Source organism: Botrytis deweyae (genome assembly GCF_014898535.1).
Source record: "Botrytis deweyae strain B1 chromosome Unknown BDEW_040, whole genome shotgun sequence".
Classification (NCBI taxonomy): domain Eukaryota; kingdom Fungi; phylum Ascomycota; class Leotiomycetes; order Helotiales; family Sclerotiniaceae; genus Botrytis; species Botrytis deweyae.
In genome coordinates, this window is record NW_024066247.1 from 27,731 (window position 1) to 47,214 (window position 19,484).

General features: G+C 41.6%; 8 protein-coding genes across 8 annotated transcripts; 5 read left to right on the plus strand and 3 right to left on the minus strand.

The window, feature by feature from the left end:
• Positions 1 to 46: 46 nt before the first annotated feature.
• Positions 47 to 1,822, minus strand: EAE98_010751 (uncharacterized protein). The gene is made up of 5 exons (XM_038958373.1): positions 1,715 to 1,822; positions 1,172 to 1,664; positions 1,051 to 1,119; positions 439 to 1,000; positions 47 to 326 (listed from the first exon to the last, which is right to left on the minus strand). Exons 1-4 carry the CDS (start codon positions 1,741 to 1,743, stop codon positions 665 to 667), a joined length of 927 nt encoding a protein of 308 aa, XP_038805198.1. The 5' UTR covers positions 1,744 to 1,822; the 3' UTR covers positions 47 to 326; positions 439 to 664.
• Positions 1,823 to 1,981: 159 nt separating this feature from the next.
• Positions 1,982 to 2,528, plus strand: EAE98_010752 (uncharacterized protein; the record flags this gene model as incomplete). The annotated part of the gene is made up of 3 exons (XM_038958374.1): positions 1,982 to 2,109; positions 2,162 to 2,446; positions 2,504 to 2,528. Exons 1-3 carry the CDS (start codon positions 2,093 to 2,095, stop codon positions 2,526 to 2,528), a joined length of 327 nt encoding a protein of 108 aa, XP_038805199.1. The 5' UTR covers positions 1,982 to 2,092.
• Positions 2,529 to 2,574: 46 nt separating this feature from the next.
• EAE98_010753 (uncharacterized protein) lies at positions 2,575 to 2,919 on the plus strand (the record flags this gene model as incomplete). Its single annotated transcript, XM_038958375.1, has 1 exon — positions 2,575 to 2,919. One exon carries the CDS (start codon positions 2,575 to 2,577, stop codon positions 2,917 to 2,919), a length of 345 nt encoding a protein of 114 aa, XP_038805200.1.
• Positions 2,920 to 3,338: 419 nt separating this feature from the next.
• EAE98_010754 (uncharacterized protein) lies at positions 3,339 to 3,941 on the plus strand (the record flags this gene model as incomplete). The annotated part of the gene is made up of 1 exon (XM_038958376.1): positions 3,339 to 3,941. The coding sequence occupies one exon, from the start codon at positions 3,339 to 3,341 to the stop codon at positions 3,939 to 3,941; it is 603 nt and encodes a 200-aa protein (XP_038805201.1).
• A 1,121-nt stretch (positions 3,942 to 5,062) lies between these two features.
• On the plus strand, positions 5,063 to 7,541 carry EAE98_010755 (uncharacterized protein; the record flags this gene model as incomplete). The annotated part of the gene is made up of 15 exons (XM_038958377.1): positions 5,063 to 5,264; positions 5,373 to 5,466; positions 5,523 to 5,597; positions 5,659 to 5,736; positions 5,793 to 5,858; positions 5,913 to 5,950; positions 6,015 to 6,088; positions 6,138 to 6,233; positions 6,286 to 6,340; positions 6,398 to 6,451; positions 6,515 to 6,602; positions 6,689 to 6,828; positions 6,914 to 6,988; positions 7,074 to 7,193; positions 7,354 to 7,541. 15 exons carry the CDS (start codon positions 5,063 to 5,065, stop codon positions 7,539 to 7,541), a joined length of 1,443 nt encoding a protein of 480 aa, XP_038805202.1.
• Positions 7,542 to 7,908: 367 nt separating this feature from the next.
• EAE98_010756 (uncharacterized protein) lies at positions 7,909 to 8,413 on the minus strand (the record flags this gene model as incomplete). Its single annotated transcript, XM_038958378.1, is given in 4 exon segments — positions 7,909 to 8,103; positions 8,178 to 8,193; positions 8,209 to 8,356; positions 8,398 to 8,413. 4 exon segments carry the CDS (start codon positions 8,411 to 8,413, stop codon positions 7,909 to 7,911), a joined length of 375 nt encoding a protein of 124 aa, XP_038805203.1.
• Positions 8,414 to 10,347: 1,934 nt separating this feature from the next.
• On the minus strand, positions 10,348 to 12,066 carry EAE98_010757 (uncharacterized protein; the record flags this gene model as incomplete). The annotated part of the gene is made up of 7 exons (XM_038958379.1): positions 10,348 to 10,414; positions 10,505 to 10,705; positions 10,774 to 11,021; positions 11,085 to 11,442; positions 11,500 to 11,737; positions 11,801 to 11,853; positions 11,924 to 12,066. 7 exons carry the CDS (start codon positions 12,064 to 12,066, stop codon positions 10,348 to 10,350), a joined length of 1,308 nt encoding a protein of 435 aa, XP_038805204.1.
• Positions 12,067 to 15,091: 3,025 nt separating this feature from the next.
• EAE98_010758 (uncharacterized protein) lies at positions 15,092 to 19,469 on the plus strand (the record flags this gene model as incomplete). The annotated part of the gene is made up of 2 exons (XM_038958380.1): positions 15,092 to 16,207; positions 16,266 to 19,469. The coding sequence occupies 2 exons, from the start codon at positions 15,092 to 15,094 to the stop codon at positions 19,467 to 19,469; spliced, it is 4,320 nt and encodes a 1,439-aa protein (XP_038805205.1).
• Positions 19,470 to 19,484: the final 15 nt, after the last annotated feature.

Sequence of the window (19,484 nt, forward strand, 5' to 3'; positions counted from 1 at the left end):
GTAATGAACACCAGTCAAAAATGAAAGTATCTCGAATAAGGCTGATGTGGGAAACGTCGGCCATTTAAACAACAAGGCTGCCCCACCAACAGCCGTGCCTCGGTTCAAATCGATAAAAATTGGGTAACAAACGACTGATTAGTCGTTGCTGCAACGCAATAACACATCATGGCAATGTGTCGTGTACTCCGTACTCCGAGGATTGATTACGGAGAGACAAACCATTTGTTCATGGCGTCGCATTCCACTTTGGTCCCACATCCGGTGTCTCCGAATATCATCTTGTGCAGGTTGGGCGGCCGATACTTACAAATATCATCTTGTGCCTAGGTATTGAGTTTCGTAGGTTGGGCGGCCGATACTTACAAATATCATCTTGTGCCTAGGTATAGAGTTTCGTAGGTTGGGCGGCCGGTACTTACAAATATCATCTTGTGCCTAGGTATTGAGTTTCGTAGGCTTGGCGGCCGGTACTTATATAGTCTCTTAAATCAGTTGATTGCGAGTAACGGTGAAGAGAAAAGAAACATTTTAATATAGCCAGGTCTAGAGTACAAGCCGGCGTGGGATATCATTGACCTCCTGAAAACACCATACCAACACCTAAATACCATTTGAGCATTTTCCGGCAAGCTAAACTCCTTAACCCATTCATGTAGAGCAATCAGTAGATAACAGTATCCTCTGCTTCTACTACCACCTCACCATTATGCTCTTCCAAATTATCTTTCTCAGTCTTGACCTGTGAGGACTGAGCAACAAGTGTAGAGATTGGATTAGTAGTATCAATGTTAGAATTAGATGGAGACTCCACATGAGGCTCACCCATCATCACATCAGACGTCACCTTTACTTCAGATTCCCCATCAGCCTTTGGATCTTGTTCTGGATGTTTACTCGCCCACTGGGACTTTTCTTCTTCAATCAACATCTCTACTTCTTTGATTTGGGTCTTGATTCTGGCTTCATTGTTGGGTGATAGTTGCCATGGTTTGTAATACTTGATGGATCAGCAACCATAACCGGAATGAGTAGAAGTATAGTCCTTACCAGTTTTGGCTCTGTTTCTGTAGAAAGAAACTGGGCCATAGCTAACATGTTCGAATGCCGCATTCGCATCTTTATAGAAACCTATCAGTCTTGTCTCCTCCCTTTTTCAGAAATCACTAACCGATTCTTCCTGAAATTTCACTTGCTCAACCACTCGTACCGCTTGAAGACTCGCTGCCTTCTGTTTCTTCCTATCTTCTGCTTCAGCTTTTCGTTGCGCGGCTCTCTCCTTTTGTCGTGCTTCAATCTCTTGTCGCCTTTTCTGTTGTCCATTTGGTGTACTTTGATTAAGAGTATTCAGCAAGCCTCCAAATAATCTTTGGCCGCGCTTGCGTTCCTCTTGAACACTACTTCTTCTTCTTTCGGAACGACCATTTCTCGCGGCTTCTGGTGAAACAGCAAGAGGTTGATTCTTTCCAGGTGATTCAAGCTTTGTAGAATCTAAAGCTTGTGAAGAGGAATGTAGAGTGGATGTAGAGATGGCGCTGTCTTCGGTGGAGATTCGGAGACGTTTAGAAGCATCTTCGGACACGGATGATTGTCGACGCTTCCTGCGGGGACTTTTAACGTTTGGCGCATCTTGTTTAGGAACGACAACTGCAGATGCCACGGGTCTATCTTTTATTAGTAAGCCTTCATGATATGACTAGAGTTTTTTACTCACGCTGGTGTGTCTGTCATATTTGTTACCATCACCTTGAATTTATTAGTAGACCTTTTCGAAATGATGTCGACCAGATAAGTAGAAAATTAAATGTAATTGTTTAAAACATTCAATCACGTCCATTTGATTCACATGCGATACTGGATATGCGATGTATTGAGAGATCCCTGCCGGTACTAGCGTGGTGGTCAGTGCTTAGAAATCAAAGAACGAAAGCTCGATATTTTGGTGGCGGTGATATCAATAATAAAAATCTTGAGCTCTTCAGATAACCATCTCTTCTCCAACTACGGCAATTTTCAAAATTGAACTACCTCTGCTCTTGAGAACTGTACAAAAAGATAACCTACAGCTTCATATCTATAGAGATACTTAAGCATGTCTCGCCATCATCCGTATGTACAAATCTTCTCTGCTTTGAGACGACAGCTACTAACCTGCCTCTAGAGATCTCGTAATGTGCAGAAAGCAGTCCGGTATTGCTATCGGACGTCTCTGCGATAAATGCGATGGAAAGTGCCCTGTATGCGATTCCTACGTTCGTCCCACAACTCTCGTACGCATCTGCGAAGAGTGTAGTTTCGGAAACTATCAAAACAAATGTGTCGTGTGTGGAGGTGAAGGCATTTCAGACGCTTTCTATTGCTTCGAGTGTACAAGATTGGAGAAAGACCGCGATGGATGTCCGAAGATTATCAATCTGGGTAGTAGTAGGACGGATCTATTCTATCAGTAAGTTTTCCCCTGTCACAAGACGCGGTCAAATAAATATTAACATCTTTGGTGTAGAAAAAAGAATTTTCGGAATCATTAGTGAAGCCGTGGATCGGGGGATCGTGTATTACCTATGTATTTGCATTATGGTTTGGAGTTGGGGGAATAAGGTTCTGGATTTTGATTCTTCCAGTAATGCAGGCAAAAATGAAGCCTCATATATTATTGCAAGTGGCGCATTGGATGGCACTGGAAGGCCAATTACATTCGAAGGAAGTGCTATTGATATTAGCATAACTTCTATCGTATCGAAGTTGTTTCTGTTCTCGTTATGGGGCTCTCAACCTCCAAATGTCGAAATTTGGGGACTAGAAGGTCGGCACTTTCTTAGTGAGCACTATGGCAATGGATGGAACAAAATGATATCATTCACTCTCGTGAACAAAACATTTCTGCCTTTTCTTGTTAACCAAACCTTAAGTAGGGTTTAACAAGGCACACCAAATCAACTCTTTCTCATTCTTCCACATTCATACTTTTTAGGAACATCAGGTCTCATTTCCCATACTATAAAATATCAATGTCTTTATACCACAACAACAACCCAACTACCATCACAACACACAACACACAACATTTTATCCATTGAAGTTGGGCATTTATAAATATCCAGATCTACAAGCCAACCATATCACAACACACCAAGGCAAGATTGAGTCAATATAAGATAAATAAAGTTGACCCTGACAATCGTTCTAGCCACAGTCAATCAATCTCGAGCAAGCCGCAGTCCCTAGCCGCACTCAAGATATCCTACACACTTCTTTCATTTCTCACTCCATCGAAACCAGTTTTACCACACCAGAAACAACAACAATACCAATAAATTATCACAAAGCAACAAGCCAACATGTCGAATCCCAAACCACCCCCAGCTCCAGTCATCTCACCCATCACCTCCGACAACCCCAACCTTCCTACCGCAACAATGGGTAGAAAGAGCTCATCAATCTACTTTCTTCAACCAATGTCGAATTACGGCTCCTCTTCCAACGCAAACCGCGACAACGACACAAATTTCTATGCTTCCATCGAGCATGGTATACTTTTGGGTCTCCGCGGTCTTCCTCATACTTCGAGCAAACGTCGTAAGCATCAAGCTCGACTCATCGAAGAGATCCCTGAATTCTCTCTTCCTGAACCTGCCAATACTAGAAGTGTGGAGGGATCAGGCGCTTTCAATACTCCTACTAAGCGTAAAGCCGATGAGAGTATCGCTAAGAACACGGAACTTGGTGATCTTACCGAAAACCATGGTGGTGGAACAATTGAGTTGAGGGGAACTAAGAGAAGAGCTTCGGATTCTGTTAAGGCGGCTCTTGGTGGCGCTGAGAGCAAGACTGTGTCGTTTAGGAGGGAGACCAGCGTTATTCCTACTAGGAGCTTGGAGGACCTTAAGCTTGATGATAATTTTGTTGATGGAGATGAATCGGAGGCTGGAAAGAGAAAGTGAAGATTTCTTGGGGGAGATGTTTAGCTGTAGCTGGATATTGAGCTGATTAGGAATACTGCTGGATTTTAAGTGTTAATACTTTGTATCGATGCTCTTGCATCTGAAACATATAATGAATAGATTTGAGTATTATGATTGATTTGAATGTCCTACTTGGTATGAATGTTCAACTTATTTGAACATATTGAAATGGTTTCAATGTCCCAAATGATTTCAGCATTCCAACGTGGGTTGAATGTCCAAATTGCTTTGAGCATACCCAGTGGTTTGAATGTGCCAAATGATTTCAATGTTCCAAAATGGTATGAATTTCCAACCCGCGTTGAATATCCCATATGGTATGAATGTGCCAAATGATATCAATCCACCAAGAACCTAGAACATCTAGGTCTGTTCACATCAACATTTCCCAGGATAAATAATCCTACACATGAGGTTCACACAAATATCATCAAGCAAAAGATTTCGCTAGTACTTGAAAGTTGTGCGGAGGATGATTGACTGGGATGAACATTTTTGTACATTGTTATATGGTGATCTTAAGTTCGCACAAACATATGATAATCTAGAACACATCAAGCAATCTGGTGCCTGGTTCTCAACATATATATAGTGTATATCTCATCTATCCTCGAGACATCTTCTTCAATGTGGATAATATACAATTTTTTTTAGCTGGGTATCATCGGCTCAACGTCGGGATTTACATACTAGGATGTATGATGAGCATCATTCGCCATACCTGCGTCAAATTCGCATTGAATGTACATCTGAAAATGTATTGCTGCTTTATTTTATGCCATCACGCAATTCTTCGATGTAGGTGATTCTGTAGGATATATAAAATCAATCTTCTTTTTCTATCAAAAGCAGCTTTGTAGCCAAGTGAGATTCACGACTAGAAAGGAAGCTGGATACTGATTCCAACAATATGGACATGGCTATTGAAAAATCTGTATATGTGATGAGGTAATATTCAATATTGGTTCAGTGGCTACCTACCGGGCTAGATGTTGGGGTAGAGATATATATCCTTCCGTCCAGCTACGATGTTCGTATTCAATATCCCTCTCTCTCTGTCATAATTCCCGATTTCTCCTCGCTCGCAGGCTGTAGCAGTCATGACTTCCTTAGATCAACCGCCGTCGGAACAGCAGCCAGAGAAAAAACTATGGTACCGTTCATCCCTCTTCAATGCCTTTGTAATAGGCGCAGTAGGGTTTCTGGCCCCAGGAATGTGGAATGCGATGTCTTCTCTAGGTGCTGGAGGTGCGGAATCGCCGTTTTTGGTTAATGCTGCTAATGCATTGGTTTTTGGTTTGAGTATGTTCCTCACCCATGTTTTAGTTTCTTCAAGTCTTAATTGGCCTTGATGTATGTTTCTGGGGAGGAGATTGGACCTTGGAAACTTTGCTAATATTGGATGTGAAGTGGGAATATTTTGTGTACTAGGAGGACCAATTGCGAATCGGATAGGATTGAAATATACATTGACACTTGGAGCAGTGGGATATCCAGTTTATTCGTATGTTTTCTCCTTTCCCTTCGAGTTCAACGAGGAGAAGTGCTAATGAAGCATAGGGCTGGTTTATATGCGAATAATCGATATGGAACTGTCTGGCTGGTTCTCGTTGGAGCTGTCACTTGTGGAATTTCGTAAGTTTGGGGAACACTGGCTTGATATAGCATAGATCAACTGACAAGATATCGTGTTCAGTGCAGGATTATTCTGGGCTTCAGAGGGAGCAGTTGCGTTGGGATATCCGGAACCGGCGAAAAGAGGAAAATATATGAAGTGAGTGGAATCCATTGTCTCGAGATGTACGAAAGGTGATGAGCTAATGAAAATAGTATTTGGTTGTGGTTTCGTACAGGAGGACCGCTTGTTGGTGGTGCTATTGTTTTGGGTCTCAATCAGTGCGTGATGTCTGAATATCTCATACTTTGTGGCTCTTATTGACGAGACATTAGTGCGAGCAACCAAAAGAAAAAGGGAAAGGTTGGGTATGGTGAGTGACTCCTGATATTCTCTTTGAAGTTTGCTTTCTGGAAGAGTACTGATTTGCCATATAGCTGTGTACATTATCTTCATTACCCTTCAATGTCTAGCTGCTTTCATAGCTCTTGCACTCTCTCCTCCGGACAAGGTCGGTTGATTCTAGATATTGCCCCGAAATAATTTGCTGACTTTACCAGGCCCAAAGATCAGATGGATCGAAAATTAAGATTGTGCATGAAAAATCGTTCAAGGCAGAAATCAGAGCGCTCATTAAAACATGTGCAAGACGCGATGTATATTTACCCGATAGACTCTCTGCTATGGACTATACTAACTTCATTGAAGATTCTACTACTATTGCTTGTCTTTTGGGCTGCATACTTTAATCAATACTCTGGAAGTAAGTCTATGAACCCCCTATCTTAGAATTCAAGAATCTAGAATTGACATTCTTTAGATTATGAGGTTTATTACTTCGGAGTTCGTGCTAGAGCTTTGATTGGCTTTGTCGGTATGAGTCCTAATTCCCAAATCTTAGCACTTCTGCTCCTTTCACAGTTCTAACGATGAACAGGAAATTTTGCCAATTTGTTCGCATCACAAATCATGAGTACGCTACTTGATTACAAGAAAATCTCAGTCAAGCAACGCCTCAATATCGGGTATGTCTACCGCCCAATCTCTTCACTTTCTACCAGCCAAAATTTTCAAGATCCATCAAATTCCGTCTACTAACAGGTATAAAAAGTTTCTACTATGTGATTTTCTGGCATATCGTAGCTTGGATATACGCCTGGGTTGTCAATGAGAAATTCGGTGCTGAACAACCTGATCTCGATTGGACCGATGGAGAATTCACAAAGGGGTTTTTTGTCATCTTGTTATGGTGTATGTAACCCTCTCTTCAAACCCTTCCAAGGCAATACTATATGATCAGAAAGAACTAGCTGCTAATGATACACGCCATCCACAGCTTTTTCACAACAGTCGCTGCAAAATTGGCTCTACTATTTCGTATCCACTAAAACGGATAACATTTCAGAATTATGTACGTTAAGTTTCCATCTCGAAATATTTTCTCGGACATTTGAGTTCAGATGTCTCAATATGATATGACACTAACAGTCACAAAGCACGCTTTACAGGAATTCTTCGTGGTCAAGAAAGTTTCGCCCAAGCTGTCTCTTTCGGTATCAACACGAGAGATTGGTATAGAGGTCGTGTTCCAATGGTTGTGAATACTATCTTACTTGGTTCGTTTTCTATTCATCTCCCTACTCCAGCAGATTTGTTCTCCTCGTACCTACCTTTTGCTTTCCCTCTTACCATCTCCACTCCCATTACGCATTCCCTCTGCTATCCTCTCATTCCCTTTCCCTGTCCTAATACCTCCATTCACTAACCGGATATTAGTAATTTGCCTGCCAACAACCTATCTCGCCCTCTGCGAACATGTTCCAGTTGAAACACCCAAAGATTACGGATCCGAGCCAGTCAAACCATCTGAGCCTGGTCTAGAACCGGGATATGAAACTACTCACTCGGATGATAAGCAGGTTTTGAAATTGGCTGTTGGACAGACAGTCGAGGCGGGAATGTGAAGTATGCTATGGGTTTACGATTGTGGTTTGTAGGGAGTTGAAGATTTGTGATAAGATGAGGGAAGGTTGTGAGCAGCGATACTGAGATGAGGATTTAGACTCAGTGTGGAAACTTGTGTGGGAGAGCATCGATTTAAATGATAGAGATGTGAATAGTATATACAGTAATCTCTCATTTATATCAACTTGGGGTTACCAATACGATAAAACGATCTATATAGAAAGGATTTATCAACCTACCTGCCTATAATTTCTGCTTTCTCTCTCATAAACATTGCTCCATATTTCCAATATAATACCTAAATGGAATTCAGGAAAAGAATGAGATGCTCGATTGATTGATTATATATCAGATTCTATTAAAGATCTAATATTCCCCTTCTTCCTCTTCCTCTTCCTCTTCCTCTTCCTCTTCCTCTTCCTCTTCCTCTTCCTCTTCCTCTTCCTCTTCCTCTTCCTCTTCCTCTTCCTCTTCCCCTTGAGATTTAATCAATTTTTTAATCTCTAAATAAAGATTCTCTTTATCATCAATCAAATCGAAAGTTTTATTCTTTTTCAATAACTTTTATAAAAAATTGAACTAAAATAATAATCTATTATTTGAGATTGATATTTTTCGAATCAATATCTTTCTACCTTTTTTAATAAATTTCTTTATTAATCTTACAATTTTCTTAATTTCTTTTTTATCGAATCCAAGATTCTAAGATTCGATATCTTTTCAATACTCTTAAATCTCTTGGTATCTTTATTATTTTGATAGTGTTTATCCTCACCCAGAGCTGGCTTGCTTTTTGATAGTATCTGCTCGAAGTCTATTGGAGCGATTGGTTAAGTAGGATGAGATTGTATATACTGTGGCCAATTTCCATATCGGCAATTCTCTACCTTTCTGGAATTTCACACACAGCTGGTTCTATAAGTTGTTGCACAATAGGAATTTGAAAATTATACATAAGTAGAAGAATGGGGACTGGTTTATCTAAATTGGAACTTGGAAGTATCGTAAACAGAAAACGTTAGAATCTTAAGGTTAACAGAAGAACAATGATGAATGAGATGAAATTGATAATTAGATAGTCGAAAGTATCCATACCGCGAAGGACAAATATTTGGAAGACGATGCTTGGGATGGTGAGATACAGTGAGACTGGTCTAGAGAGTTTCATAGACGTATTGAATACAGTAGCTGTGTCTTTTTATCGATGTCGGCGGTGCATGTGGTTTTAAATTCTCATTAACGGTTTTTTACATATATATATATACGATTTCCTTACAAGTCCATATTGTTCAGGAAAAGCTTTATCTTGACTTCGAAGCTTTATAACGATGGATCACATGAGAGGCATTCAGTCTCGTTCAAAAAAGCGTGTGCGAGGCTACTGCTCATGATTGTTGGAAGGAGGGAACTTTATGGGATGTAAGATTGTGCATATGTGGTTACCTAGGCAATGTTGATAGCATAGAATCCCTAAACGTGTAAGGAATATGCTTTTTAGACTTTGTGGTAATGCAACAGCAACTACTTATTAGGTCTAGAACTCTTGAATTCTTGCCACAAGGTTCAAGATCTAGTTCCAAATGGAATGGATGTCCAGATAACTACCCCACTTTAGCCTTCCAGAACTGAAAACATTCCTACATAGCCTGTCCATTCTCGCACATACAATATATACAACATCTTTGATGGTCTAACGGTCATGATTTCCGCTTGTCATCATCTGGCAAGGAGACCGGGGTTCGACTCCCCGTCAGAGAGTATCTGATCTCATGAGAGCAATCTTTTTGTCTTTTTGTGATCCTCTAAGGTAGATTTCAGATTTCTTGTCCAGGAGGTTATTTTTTCGACTTTTGGTCTGTGGGAGAGCGCAAGAAGACATTGAATGAGATCAGTGAATACAAGCAATGTGTATGATAGGTCAAACAAACATATGCATGTGGAGAATCTAGAACGAACACTAAATTTCTTCAAATGTTGTGTTTGTGTGGTGCAAAATATAAGCGGGGCGTAGCGGCAGGTGTAGCGAATCGTCAGGGGCTCGGGCTAGTGCGTCTACCCCACCTAATCAATCGATATGCACAAATTCTGTAAACAAATCAAATATCGAGTTGGATCCACTATTTTTCAAGATGATCTGACTCTGCTTATTGGCTGAAGAGCATTGTGATAAAAAAGAATATCTCTGTTTATCAGGTTTGATGTTGGTGCCTGTGCCTGACTCAGCTCTTGACAGAATCGATGGTGTCCAAGGCAAAAAAAGCAAAAGAGTTCTCGATATCTTGTGAACGATTGCCCGTTCTAGGAATCGAACCTAGGATCTCATCATTACTAGTGATGCGCTTTACCGCTAAGCCAAACGGGCGTTGTTTGTTGAAGAACAATTCCATTTTTACTATATTTTTCATACTTGCAAATTGAAATGAGATCTACCATTTGAGTGGGGTTGGTGGGGTTAGATATCGCCGATATAACAGGATATAAGTGAAGTGAAGCAGCCCCCAAAAAGCAGCTGTTTGTAGATATCATCATATTCCTTACATGTCTTTGGTAGTCTTTCGTGCCTGTATCTAACATTTGTGTATCATCTTTATCTATTTTGCACACTCTTCGGATTTCTAACGATCACGGAGTTTTCTATTATCAAGAGTAAACCGAAGCAAGCATATTCTAATGTTCTATTTATTGTACAGCGAATGCGAGATGGGTTTTTCTCTTGAAATAAGATGAGAAGATTTAGAAAATCCTGGGTATTCCTGTTCAATATCTCGATCTACATGTTGATCTACTCTTGCCAACGACTCTACTTCAGTTTTGTGTTTCTAATAAAGATTGTGTCTTACCTTCTTCCACAATACTCAAGACTTTCCATAATCTAAATTACGAGTAATGAATTAGCACAGAATCCCAATTGTTAATCCAATTCTCGTCACAACTAATTTCCAAGGAAAGAGTAGCAACTCACCTATCCATACCAAACCTCAAATCTTTCTCGTCCATGGCAAAAGTAATACGATACCAACCCGGCTCTTCAGATGCAAAGGCTTCACCTGTAGCTAACCAAATCCCATGTTTCAACATCTTCCACGAGAGTATACGTTCTGCCTCGATTGTCGGGATTGTAAGATATGAACGGAGATCTATCCAAATGAAAGGACCGCAAGATCTGTATTTCGTAATTTTCATTAGTCTCTCTCTCCCGTGATGAAAGTTGAAAAGGAAATGTGTGCTTACGCAGGAATATACGAAATACCGAATTCTTTCAATCGCCTGGTACAGAGCTCATACGCATTTCTCATTTTTTGAGCAAGAGTTGAGAAATAATAATCTAGGAACTTTTGATCATTCAACATTAATGTCCATACGTGATCAGACAATGAAGATGCCCAAGCGAATTTTGATATTGCTCCTAGAGTACGATGGAGAGTGGGATTATGTTGTGAGATGATACATCCAATACGTAGGCCATTCGAGCAGAAGTCCTATGACAATATATATCAGCATTGGAATCTTCGTAGTTGCCTAGATTCAAAGTCAATACATACCTTACTCATACCATAGATCACACAAACCAAGGCCGGATCACAGAACTTCCCAATATCTATTGAAAGTATCGAGGTAAAAGACATTGGATTCGGTATATCCTGATTTGGAAAAACAGCCATCGCATATACTTCATCACTTATAAGGTGAATATTGTATTTTGAGCAGAGAGAAAGATATGCTTCCAAGACTTCTGGTGCATAGCATCTTCCAAGAGGATTGTGAGGATTGCAGAGCATGAGTCCCCGAATCTTTACACCCTTCTCTCTCGAGACAATGAGTGCTTCTTCATGTTTCTCGACTCCAGCCATGGTAGTCACATCTTCGAGTGCACCGATCGGTACTGGAACCACTTTGACTCTTTACTTTCGAGTGAGCATAAAAACTACAGTAGATAGGATGACAGACAAAACACACCTAGCACGATCTTCAAAATCTCCAACAAATCCAACATAAAAAGGTTGAGCAACTAAAAACCCTTCATGTTCTTCGGCGATACAATAGCTTAATGCATCAAGAATAGAAGAGCCTCCTCCCATAACTGTTACATGATCCCTCGATACAGATTCCTTTGGTGAGAAATTTGAGTTCCAGAATGTGGCGAGAGCAGCACGTAATTCAAAAGAACCGGTTGGTCCATCTCCATATGTGAGCACTGTATTTTGTTAGAACTTGCTTATTTTCGGATGATATAGAAAGAGGAAATGCAACGAGGTACTTTTTGGGGTTGCCCGGAAATTCGAGTTTATATAGTTTGCGATTTCGTCATGCCTAAATTTCCATAACTGTCAACCACACAGCTAGGATGGAGAACCGATTTCAAATATAGGATCAAACATACATGAGTCTATTCTCTGCAATACCCATAGGAAAGATACCATCTGGATTACCTTCAGACCAAGGATTTCCAAATACCGTACTCATGAAATTTCGGATTTCTTCCGACGAGACGTTTTGAAGACATCGGGAAGAGAGATTTTCCATCTCGAAGAATAGAAATTATGATCAGAGTTTCTTTAATAAGAGTGTGGAAGAAATATGGACATATGAAATACTGTATATTTAGATCGAAATTGTGAACGTTGACTCAAGGACTAATTTCTTGTGGAGCGAAAGAATATGCCGGCTATTCACAGGAGAAAAATCAACTGGAATTGACCACTCGCGAAACCCGTTCAACAATCCAATTATTCCATTTCAATTCGAAGAATCAAAAATTTAAGTATATCATAACTGAAGACTATTCAAAACTTTGTTTATTACTATGAACTCTCATAATTTTATTGTAGAATTTATCGGGGTGATTAATTTTGGTATCTTTTTTTCCCTGTGTATAGGCCGGATGCACGGGATCCGAGATCCGTGCAAATTGATACTTAATCGTTTGCTCCCGACAAACAATGAGAATTGAATTTCTTTTAGATGCAATTGAATTTTGTCTATTATTTGAAGTCTCAACTTGAATAGTACAGCTCTTGAAAAAGGAGACGAAATGCTGTCATAACCTCTGGCAAAAAACGTATCATCTACGCGTGTAACCTAAGGAGCTGACATTCACGGATGAACCATACCAAATAAATGAGATATCGAAATCGAGTCTCAAGATATTGGTTCTACCACAGTGGAATGGCTCGAATGGTTTTGCCATACGCTTCAGTTTTCAAGTGGAAATCTGACAAGTGTCACTTGAGATCCAAAATTGATAGTTAATAATCATAACTCACCTGTACTTTTTGTTTCGATGTTTAAGTCTGAGCTGGGTCTGATACGAAATTTGTTCAATCGTTAGATATTTTGCCCAAGGGAAGTCCATTCAAAGTCTCAAACTGTTGTGTACAATGGTTAGGGTGGATGGATAACGAAATCCAACCCTCACAAATACCCAAACTTCAATACACCACTACATATGCAATTTTCAACTAATTGTGACTATTTTTATATCAAAGAATAGCCCTGGATTAGCTTCAAAGGTATCATCTGGAAAAATACTCACTGGTATGGCAAAAACATACTCCCGTCATAAAAACTTCACATTCTCACAACTTCCTCAAATCTTAACTAATTTGCACAATTTCAACTGCAAAACGAAGCTCCTGGACCTCCACACTCTCAAAAGGAGAATGAGCTCCGCAGGGATCGAACCTGCAATCTTTTGATGGAGAGGACTGTTATTTCTAACAGAAGTCGAAGTCAAACGCGTTGCCATTGCGCCAGAAGCCCAATCTTGTTGTGGAAGCAACTACGTTTTCTGGTATATATACAGTAGATAAACTAAGAGAAAAGATTACTCCGTATGGTGGACTTTTGACAACCAAGTGGGGTGTTAAGTGATGCGCTGTTACGGATAGTGTGGTGGGATTTCTCATCTGGCGCTTAGCCATAAGAAGCGACTAGCTAAACTAGCGAGTTTACAATTCATTCCGAACTCCCTATCGTGTACGATATATGTTTCTTTTGGGACAGTGAGTCGTATACGGATTAATGATTGCGCAATTAATCGATTTTATTTGAGCAACACGGTGTACGGAAGCAAACGCATTTCTAAGAAAAGCTTCTACGGAAATTCCAACGCATAATTGATAGTCCGTAATGATGCACTACCGCGAGTACGAACAAGGATATACGAGCTAATGCTAACTAGGCTTAGTAGTGACACAGCACGGAAATCACGGGCTTTTTGGATTTTCCGTTGCCAAGTACCAAGATTCCTTTTTGTTTATCTGTTGGATGCTGAAGAACAATTCTAGGCTTGAAGACTGCGTTGCACGTATGCACTAGGAGTTAATTGATATTTAGAGGCTGAGTAGCCCCTTTGTTAATCTTCTTATCGGGACGGAGATAGGTGAATTCGAGCATATTAGATTACTCACGGTGCGGAGGTAAGGCAGACAGAAAACGACATGTTAGTGAAGTTCGGACGGAAAATGATAAGGGGAGGGAGGAACGGGATTACGGTGAGAACAACATTTTCGATTTGTGTATCACTAATCCCCCTCCTATTCACTCGTACCATTGATGGCATTGAAGTTTGGACGGTCAATGTTATGTCAAAAAAAGTTAGTTTTTGAAAATAAAGATGAGACAATCAACAGTTTTGATGGTTTTGACAAACTGGAATCTACTCAGCAGTTATAGTCTTGACCTCATAGATCTCACATTGCATCTTGGCTCTAGATTTCTAGATAACAGCCTATATCTGATGAGCATGGTACTTCATTTTGATTTGACAGATCACGGTAGGGCTGTTCAATGCCTTGAAATGATGGAGCAATGCAGCAATCAACGCTAGAACGAGGTCTTGCTCGGACTTCTGCGGACAATTCTGTGAAGTACTGAGAACTTAGTCTCGCGTACAACAGCGAGAACAGCTACTTTTTACTTGAGGGAAAGGAAGAAGGGAGAAGGGAGAAGGGCTGGTCCCTTTGTTAAAACCTAAAAGTGTTGGCTCTCGGTCTTAAGCCTTTATCTGCATTCATTTTTATTTGAGTTTTTACTTTAATAATATTGACCGATATAAGATTTATCATCCGCTTAATCATCCGCTTAATCTATGGGAAAGTTTCCGTTTCGAAGTAAAGTTGATTGTTATTGTCATACAAGTCAACCTGGGGTTAGCCCGTGCCTCACGCACTGTCGGTATTCTGGTTGTCCGAGAGGATTGTGGAAAAGGAAAATTTGATGAGTGGCCGATTGCATTTTGGCGTAGATAATTCGTATACTTCGAATACAGCTCGTAGTTTCGGTATTTTAATTTTTCGTTGGTTTCTTTTTGTGGGTTTGATTTCTGAATATTTACATCAAGGGGTTTCCGATCTAATATTGGAAATACTACTTAATTATTCACTGCTCCTTTGTTGGAAGGTATCTAATAAGCCTCCTACGTATTAATTTTTGGCAACTTCTATTTGAGGACCTTTTATTCCGAGTAATTTTTTATATACACTGTTTTTGTTTTAATTCATTGCTTTCTACCAATTGGTAGTTCCACATCAAGATTTCAATTGCCATCATGGCAGCCACTGAACCTGAGGGTTTCTCCTCGATTGTTCGACCACACGAAGGACATGGAGGTGCACTCACAAGAGCACTTTCATCATCATCCGCTTTCTCGGATCGAAAACGACAGAGAGCTTACGATAGTTCCGATGAAGATGTTAAGGGCGAGAAGAGTATGGCTGAAGATTGGAGCCTGATGCCTGAACTTCAAGCTATGCGACAGCAGAGTGAAAAAGATCAAGCCAAAGGAAGAGATCTTGGTGTAACTTGGAAGAATTTAACGGTCAAGGGCATTGGAGCTGATGCAGCTATCAATGAGAATGTTGGATCGCAATTCAACATTCCCCAAATAATCAAAGACGGACGAGCAAAACCACCTTTGAGGACTCTCGTCGACAATGCTCATGGATGCGTTAAACCCGGAGAAATGTTATTGGTTCTTGGAAGACCTGGAGCTGGATGCACGACTCTACTGAAGATGCTTTCAAACAATCGAGGCGGATATGCAGAGGTCACGGGTGATGTACATTTCGGATCATTGACCCATACTGAAGCACAACAATACCGAGGACAAATCGTCATGAATACCGAAGAAGAACTTTTCTTCCCTACCCTCACTGTCGGACAAACCATTGATTTCGCCACGAGAATGAAGGTTCCATTCCATTTACCTTCAGACGTCAGTACCCCCGAGCAATATCAGCAAGCAAATCGCGATTTCCTACTCAGGAGTATGGGTATCTCGCACACTCACGAGACCAAAGTGGGAAATGAGTATGTGAGAGGTGTTTCCGGTGGTGAGCGTAAACGTGTTTCGATTATTGAGATGCTTGCCTCCAGAGGAAGTGTAATGTGTTGGGATAACTCGACAAGAGGTTTGGATGCTAGTACCGCTTTGGAATACACGAAAGCTATTAGAGCATTGACGGATATATTTGGATTGGCCAGTATCGTTACGCTTTATCAAGCTGGTAATGGTATCTATAATCTTTTTGATAAAGTTTTGGTTTTGGACGAGGGCAAGCAGATCTATTATGGACCAAGGAAACAGGCAAGACCTTTTATGGAGGAGTTGGGTTTCATCTGTGATGATTCTGCTAATGTTGCTGATTTCTTGACCGGTGTTACGGTATGCTCTTTCTCTCATCATCACATTCAATTTTCATACTAATCTCATCTTACTCCAGGTACCAACTGAGCGCAAAATCAGAGATGAATTCCACAATCGATTCCCCCGAACCGCCGGTGAGATTCTCGCTGCATACAGTAACCATCCCATCAAGAACGAAATGGAAAAAGAATACGACTATCCCACTACCGCAATTGCCAAACAACGAACCGAGGATTTCCGCACATCTGTACAATACGAAAAGAGTCCTAAACTCGGCAAGAATTCTCCTCTCACCACTAGTTTCATGGTCCAAGTCAAAGCTTGCGTTATTCGTCAATATCAAATCATCTGGGGAGACAAAGCAACCTTCATCATCAAACAACTTTCTACTCTCGTTCAAGCTCTCATCGCCGGTTCTCTCTTTTACAATGCCCCTGCCAACTCCAGCGGTCTCTTTGTCAAATCTGGTGCTCTTTTCCTCTCTCTCCTCTTCAATGCTCTCCTCGCCATGTCCGAAGTCACTGATTCATTCTCTGGTCGTCCTGTCCTCGCTAAACATAAAGCATTTGCACTCTACCATCCAGCCGCCTTCTGTATCGCTCAAATCGCTGCTGACATCCCCGTTCTGTTCGTGCAAATCTCGCACTTCTCACTCGTCATGTATTTCATGGTTGGATTGCGTCAAGATGCCGGTGCATTCTTCACTTATTGGATTCTTATTTTCGCAGCGACCATGTGCGTGACTGCACTTTTCCGCGCCATCGGTGCTGGATTTTCCACATTCGACGCCGCGAGTAAAGTGTCTGGGTTCTTGATCAGTGCTCTGATTATGTACACGGGATACATGATTAGGAAACCAGACATGCATCCTTGGTTCGTGTGGATCTATTGGATCGACCCTCTTGCCTATGGCTTTTCGGCCATTCTGGCGAACGAATTCAAGGATCAGATTATTCCTTGTGTTGCGAATAATTTGGTGCCTAATGGACCGGGATACGCAGATTTGACGTTCCAAGCTTGTGCTGGTGTGGGAGGAGCACTACCTGGAGCTACCAGTGTTACTGGAGAACAGTATCTTAACTCACTCTCTTACTCTTCGAGCAACATCTGGAGAAACTTTGGTATTATTTGGGCTTTCTGGTTTTTGTTTGTTGCTCTAACCATCTATTCCACAAGCAACTGGAGTGCGAATGGAGGTAAATCAGGAGTCTTGTTGATCCCAAGAGAGAAGGCCCACAAAAATACTGCAGTTCTCAAGGCTGCCAATGCAGGCGATGAGGAATCTCAAGGTATCCAGGAAAAACGTCAAGAGAATTCTCGCCCCACGTCTCAAGATACCAAAGTGGAAGACGAAGCCAGTAATCAATTGATGCGCAACACCTCTGTCTTCACCTGGAAGAACCTTACCTATACTGTTAAAACTCCATCCGGCGATCGTGTTCTCCTGGACAATGTACAAGGTTGGGTTAAACCGGGTATGTTGGGTGCACTTATGGGATCATCTGGAGCCGGAAAAACGACACTCCTTGACGTACTTGCGCAACGCAAGACAGATGGTACTATCAAGGGTTCTATCCTCGTTGATGGCCGACCTCTCACTGTTTCGTTTCAACGTTCGGCAGGCTATTGCGAGCAATTGGATGTACACGAACCACTTGCCACCGTACGCGAAGCCTTAGAATTCTCTGCCCTTCTCAGACAATCAAGAACCGTCCCCGACGCCGAGAAATTGAAATATGTCGATACGATTATTGATCTTTTGGAAATGCACGATATGGAGAACACGTTGATTGGCAAAACCGGAGCAGGATTGAGTGTCGAGCAAAGAAAACGTTTGACGATTGGCGTGGAACTAGTCTCTAAACCCTCTATTCTCATTTTCTTGGACGAGCCAACTTCTGGTCTGGATGGTCAAGCTGCTTTCAATACAGTGCGTTTCTTGAGGAAGTTGGCGGATGCCGGTCAAGCTATCTTGGTTACTATCCATCAACCTTCCGCTCAACTCTTCTCTCAATTCGATTCTCTCTTGCTCCTCGCTAAGGGAGGTAAGACCGTCTATTTCGGCGACATCGGCGAGGATTCCAAAACCATCAAGGAATACTTCGCACGTTACGATGCCCCTTGTCCCGAATCTTCTAATCCCGCTGAACACATGATTGACGTTGTTTCCGGTGCTTTGAGTAAAGGAAAAGATTGGAATAATGTCTGGCTCAACTCACCCGAATATGAATACACGGTTAAGGAACTCGATCGAATCATTGACACTGCTGCCGCTGCACCCCCTGGAACAACCGACGATGGCTTTGAATTCGCAACCCCCATGTGGCAACAACTCAAACTTGTCACCCAGCGCATGAATGTATCCATTTACCGCAATACAGATTACATCAACAACAAATTCGCATTGCATATTGGATCTGCACTCTTCAACGGATTCAGTTTCTGGATGATCAAAGATTCGGTCGGCGATCTACAATTACGTCTCTTCACGGTTTTCAACTTCATTTTCGTCGCACCGGGTGTCATGGCTCAACTGCAACCACTTTTCATCCAACGAAGAGATATCTACGAAGTGCGAGAGAAAAAATCAAAGATGTATTCCTGGTGGGCCTTTGCTACCGGAAACGTTGTCTCCGAACTCCCCTACCTTGTTGTTTGCGCTATCCTCTATTACGTCTGCTGGTACTACACTGTTGGATTCCCATCCGATTCCCACAGAGCAGGATCCGTTCTCTTCGTCATGATCTGTTATGAATTCATCTACACCGGAATTGGCCAATTCGTCGCCGCGTACGCACCAAACGAAGTATTCGCCTCGCTGGTCAACCCTCTCGTCATCGGAACCTTGGTCTCTTTCTGTGGTGTTCTCGTGCCATATGCGCAAATCACCGAATTCTGGAGATACTGGCTGTACTACCTCAATCCCTTCAACTATCTCATGGGCTCTCTCCTCGTCTTCTCCACCTGGGATCACCCCGTCACATGTCGCGAATCCGAGTTCGCCATCTTCAACCCTGCCAATGGTACCTGTGGCGAGTATCTAGCTTCGTACATGCAGGGCATGGGGGCAGCGGCAAATCTGATAAACCCAGATGCGACAGAGGGATGCAAAGTTTGTGAGTACACAACCGGAACCGATTATTTGCAAACCTTGAATTTGAAGACCTATACCTATGGGTGGAGGGATGCGGGAATTTGCGCGCTGTTTGTTTTCAGTGGATATGCGCTGGTGTTCTTGTTGATGAAGTTGAGGACTAAGAAGACCAAGGGGGCTGAATAGGAGGTGATCCGTTTT

What these genes read in the sequence shown, in the direction of transcription:
- EAE98_010751 (XM_038958373.1), bottom strand. Translation starts at nt 1,743, where the DNA reads ATGGTAACAAATATGACAGACACACCAGC. An exon ending in AATATGACAGACACACCAGC is followed by an intron (nt 1,665 to 1,714) that starts GTGAGTAAAAAA and finishes AATAAAAGATAG; the next exon opens with ACCCGTGGCATCTGCAGTTG. An exon ending in CAGAAACAGAGCCAAAACTG is followed by an intron (nt 1,001 to 1,050) that starts GTAAGGACTATA and finishes TGATCCATCAAG; the next exon opens with TATTACAAACCATGGCAACT.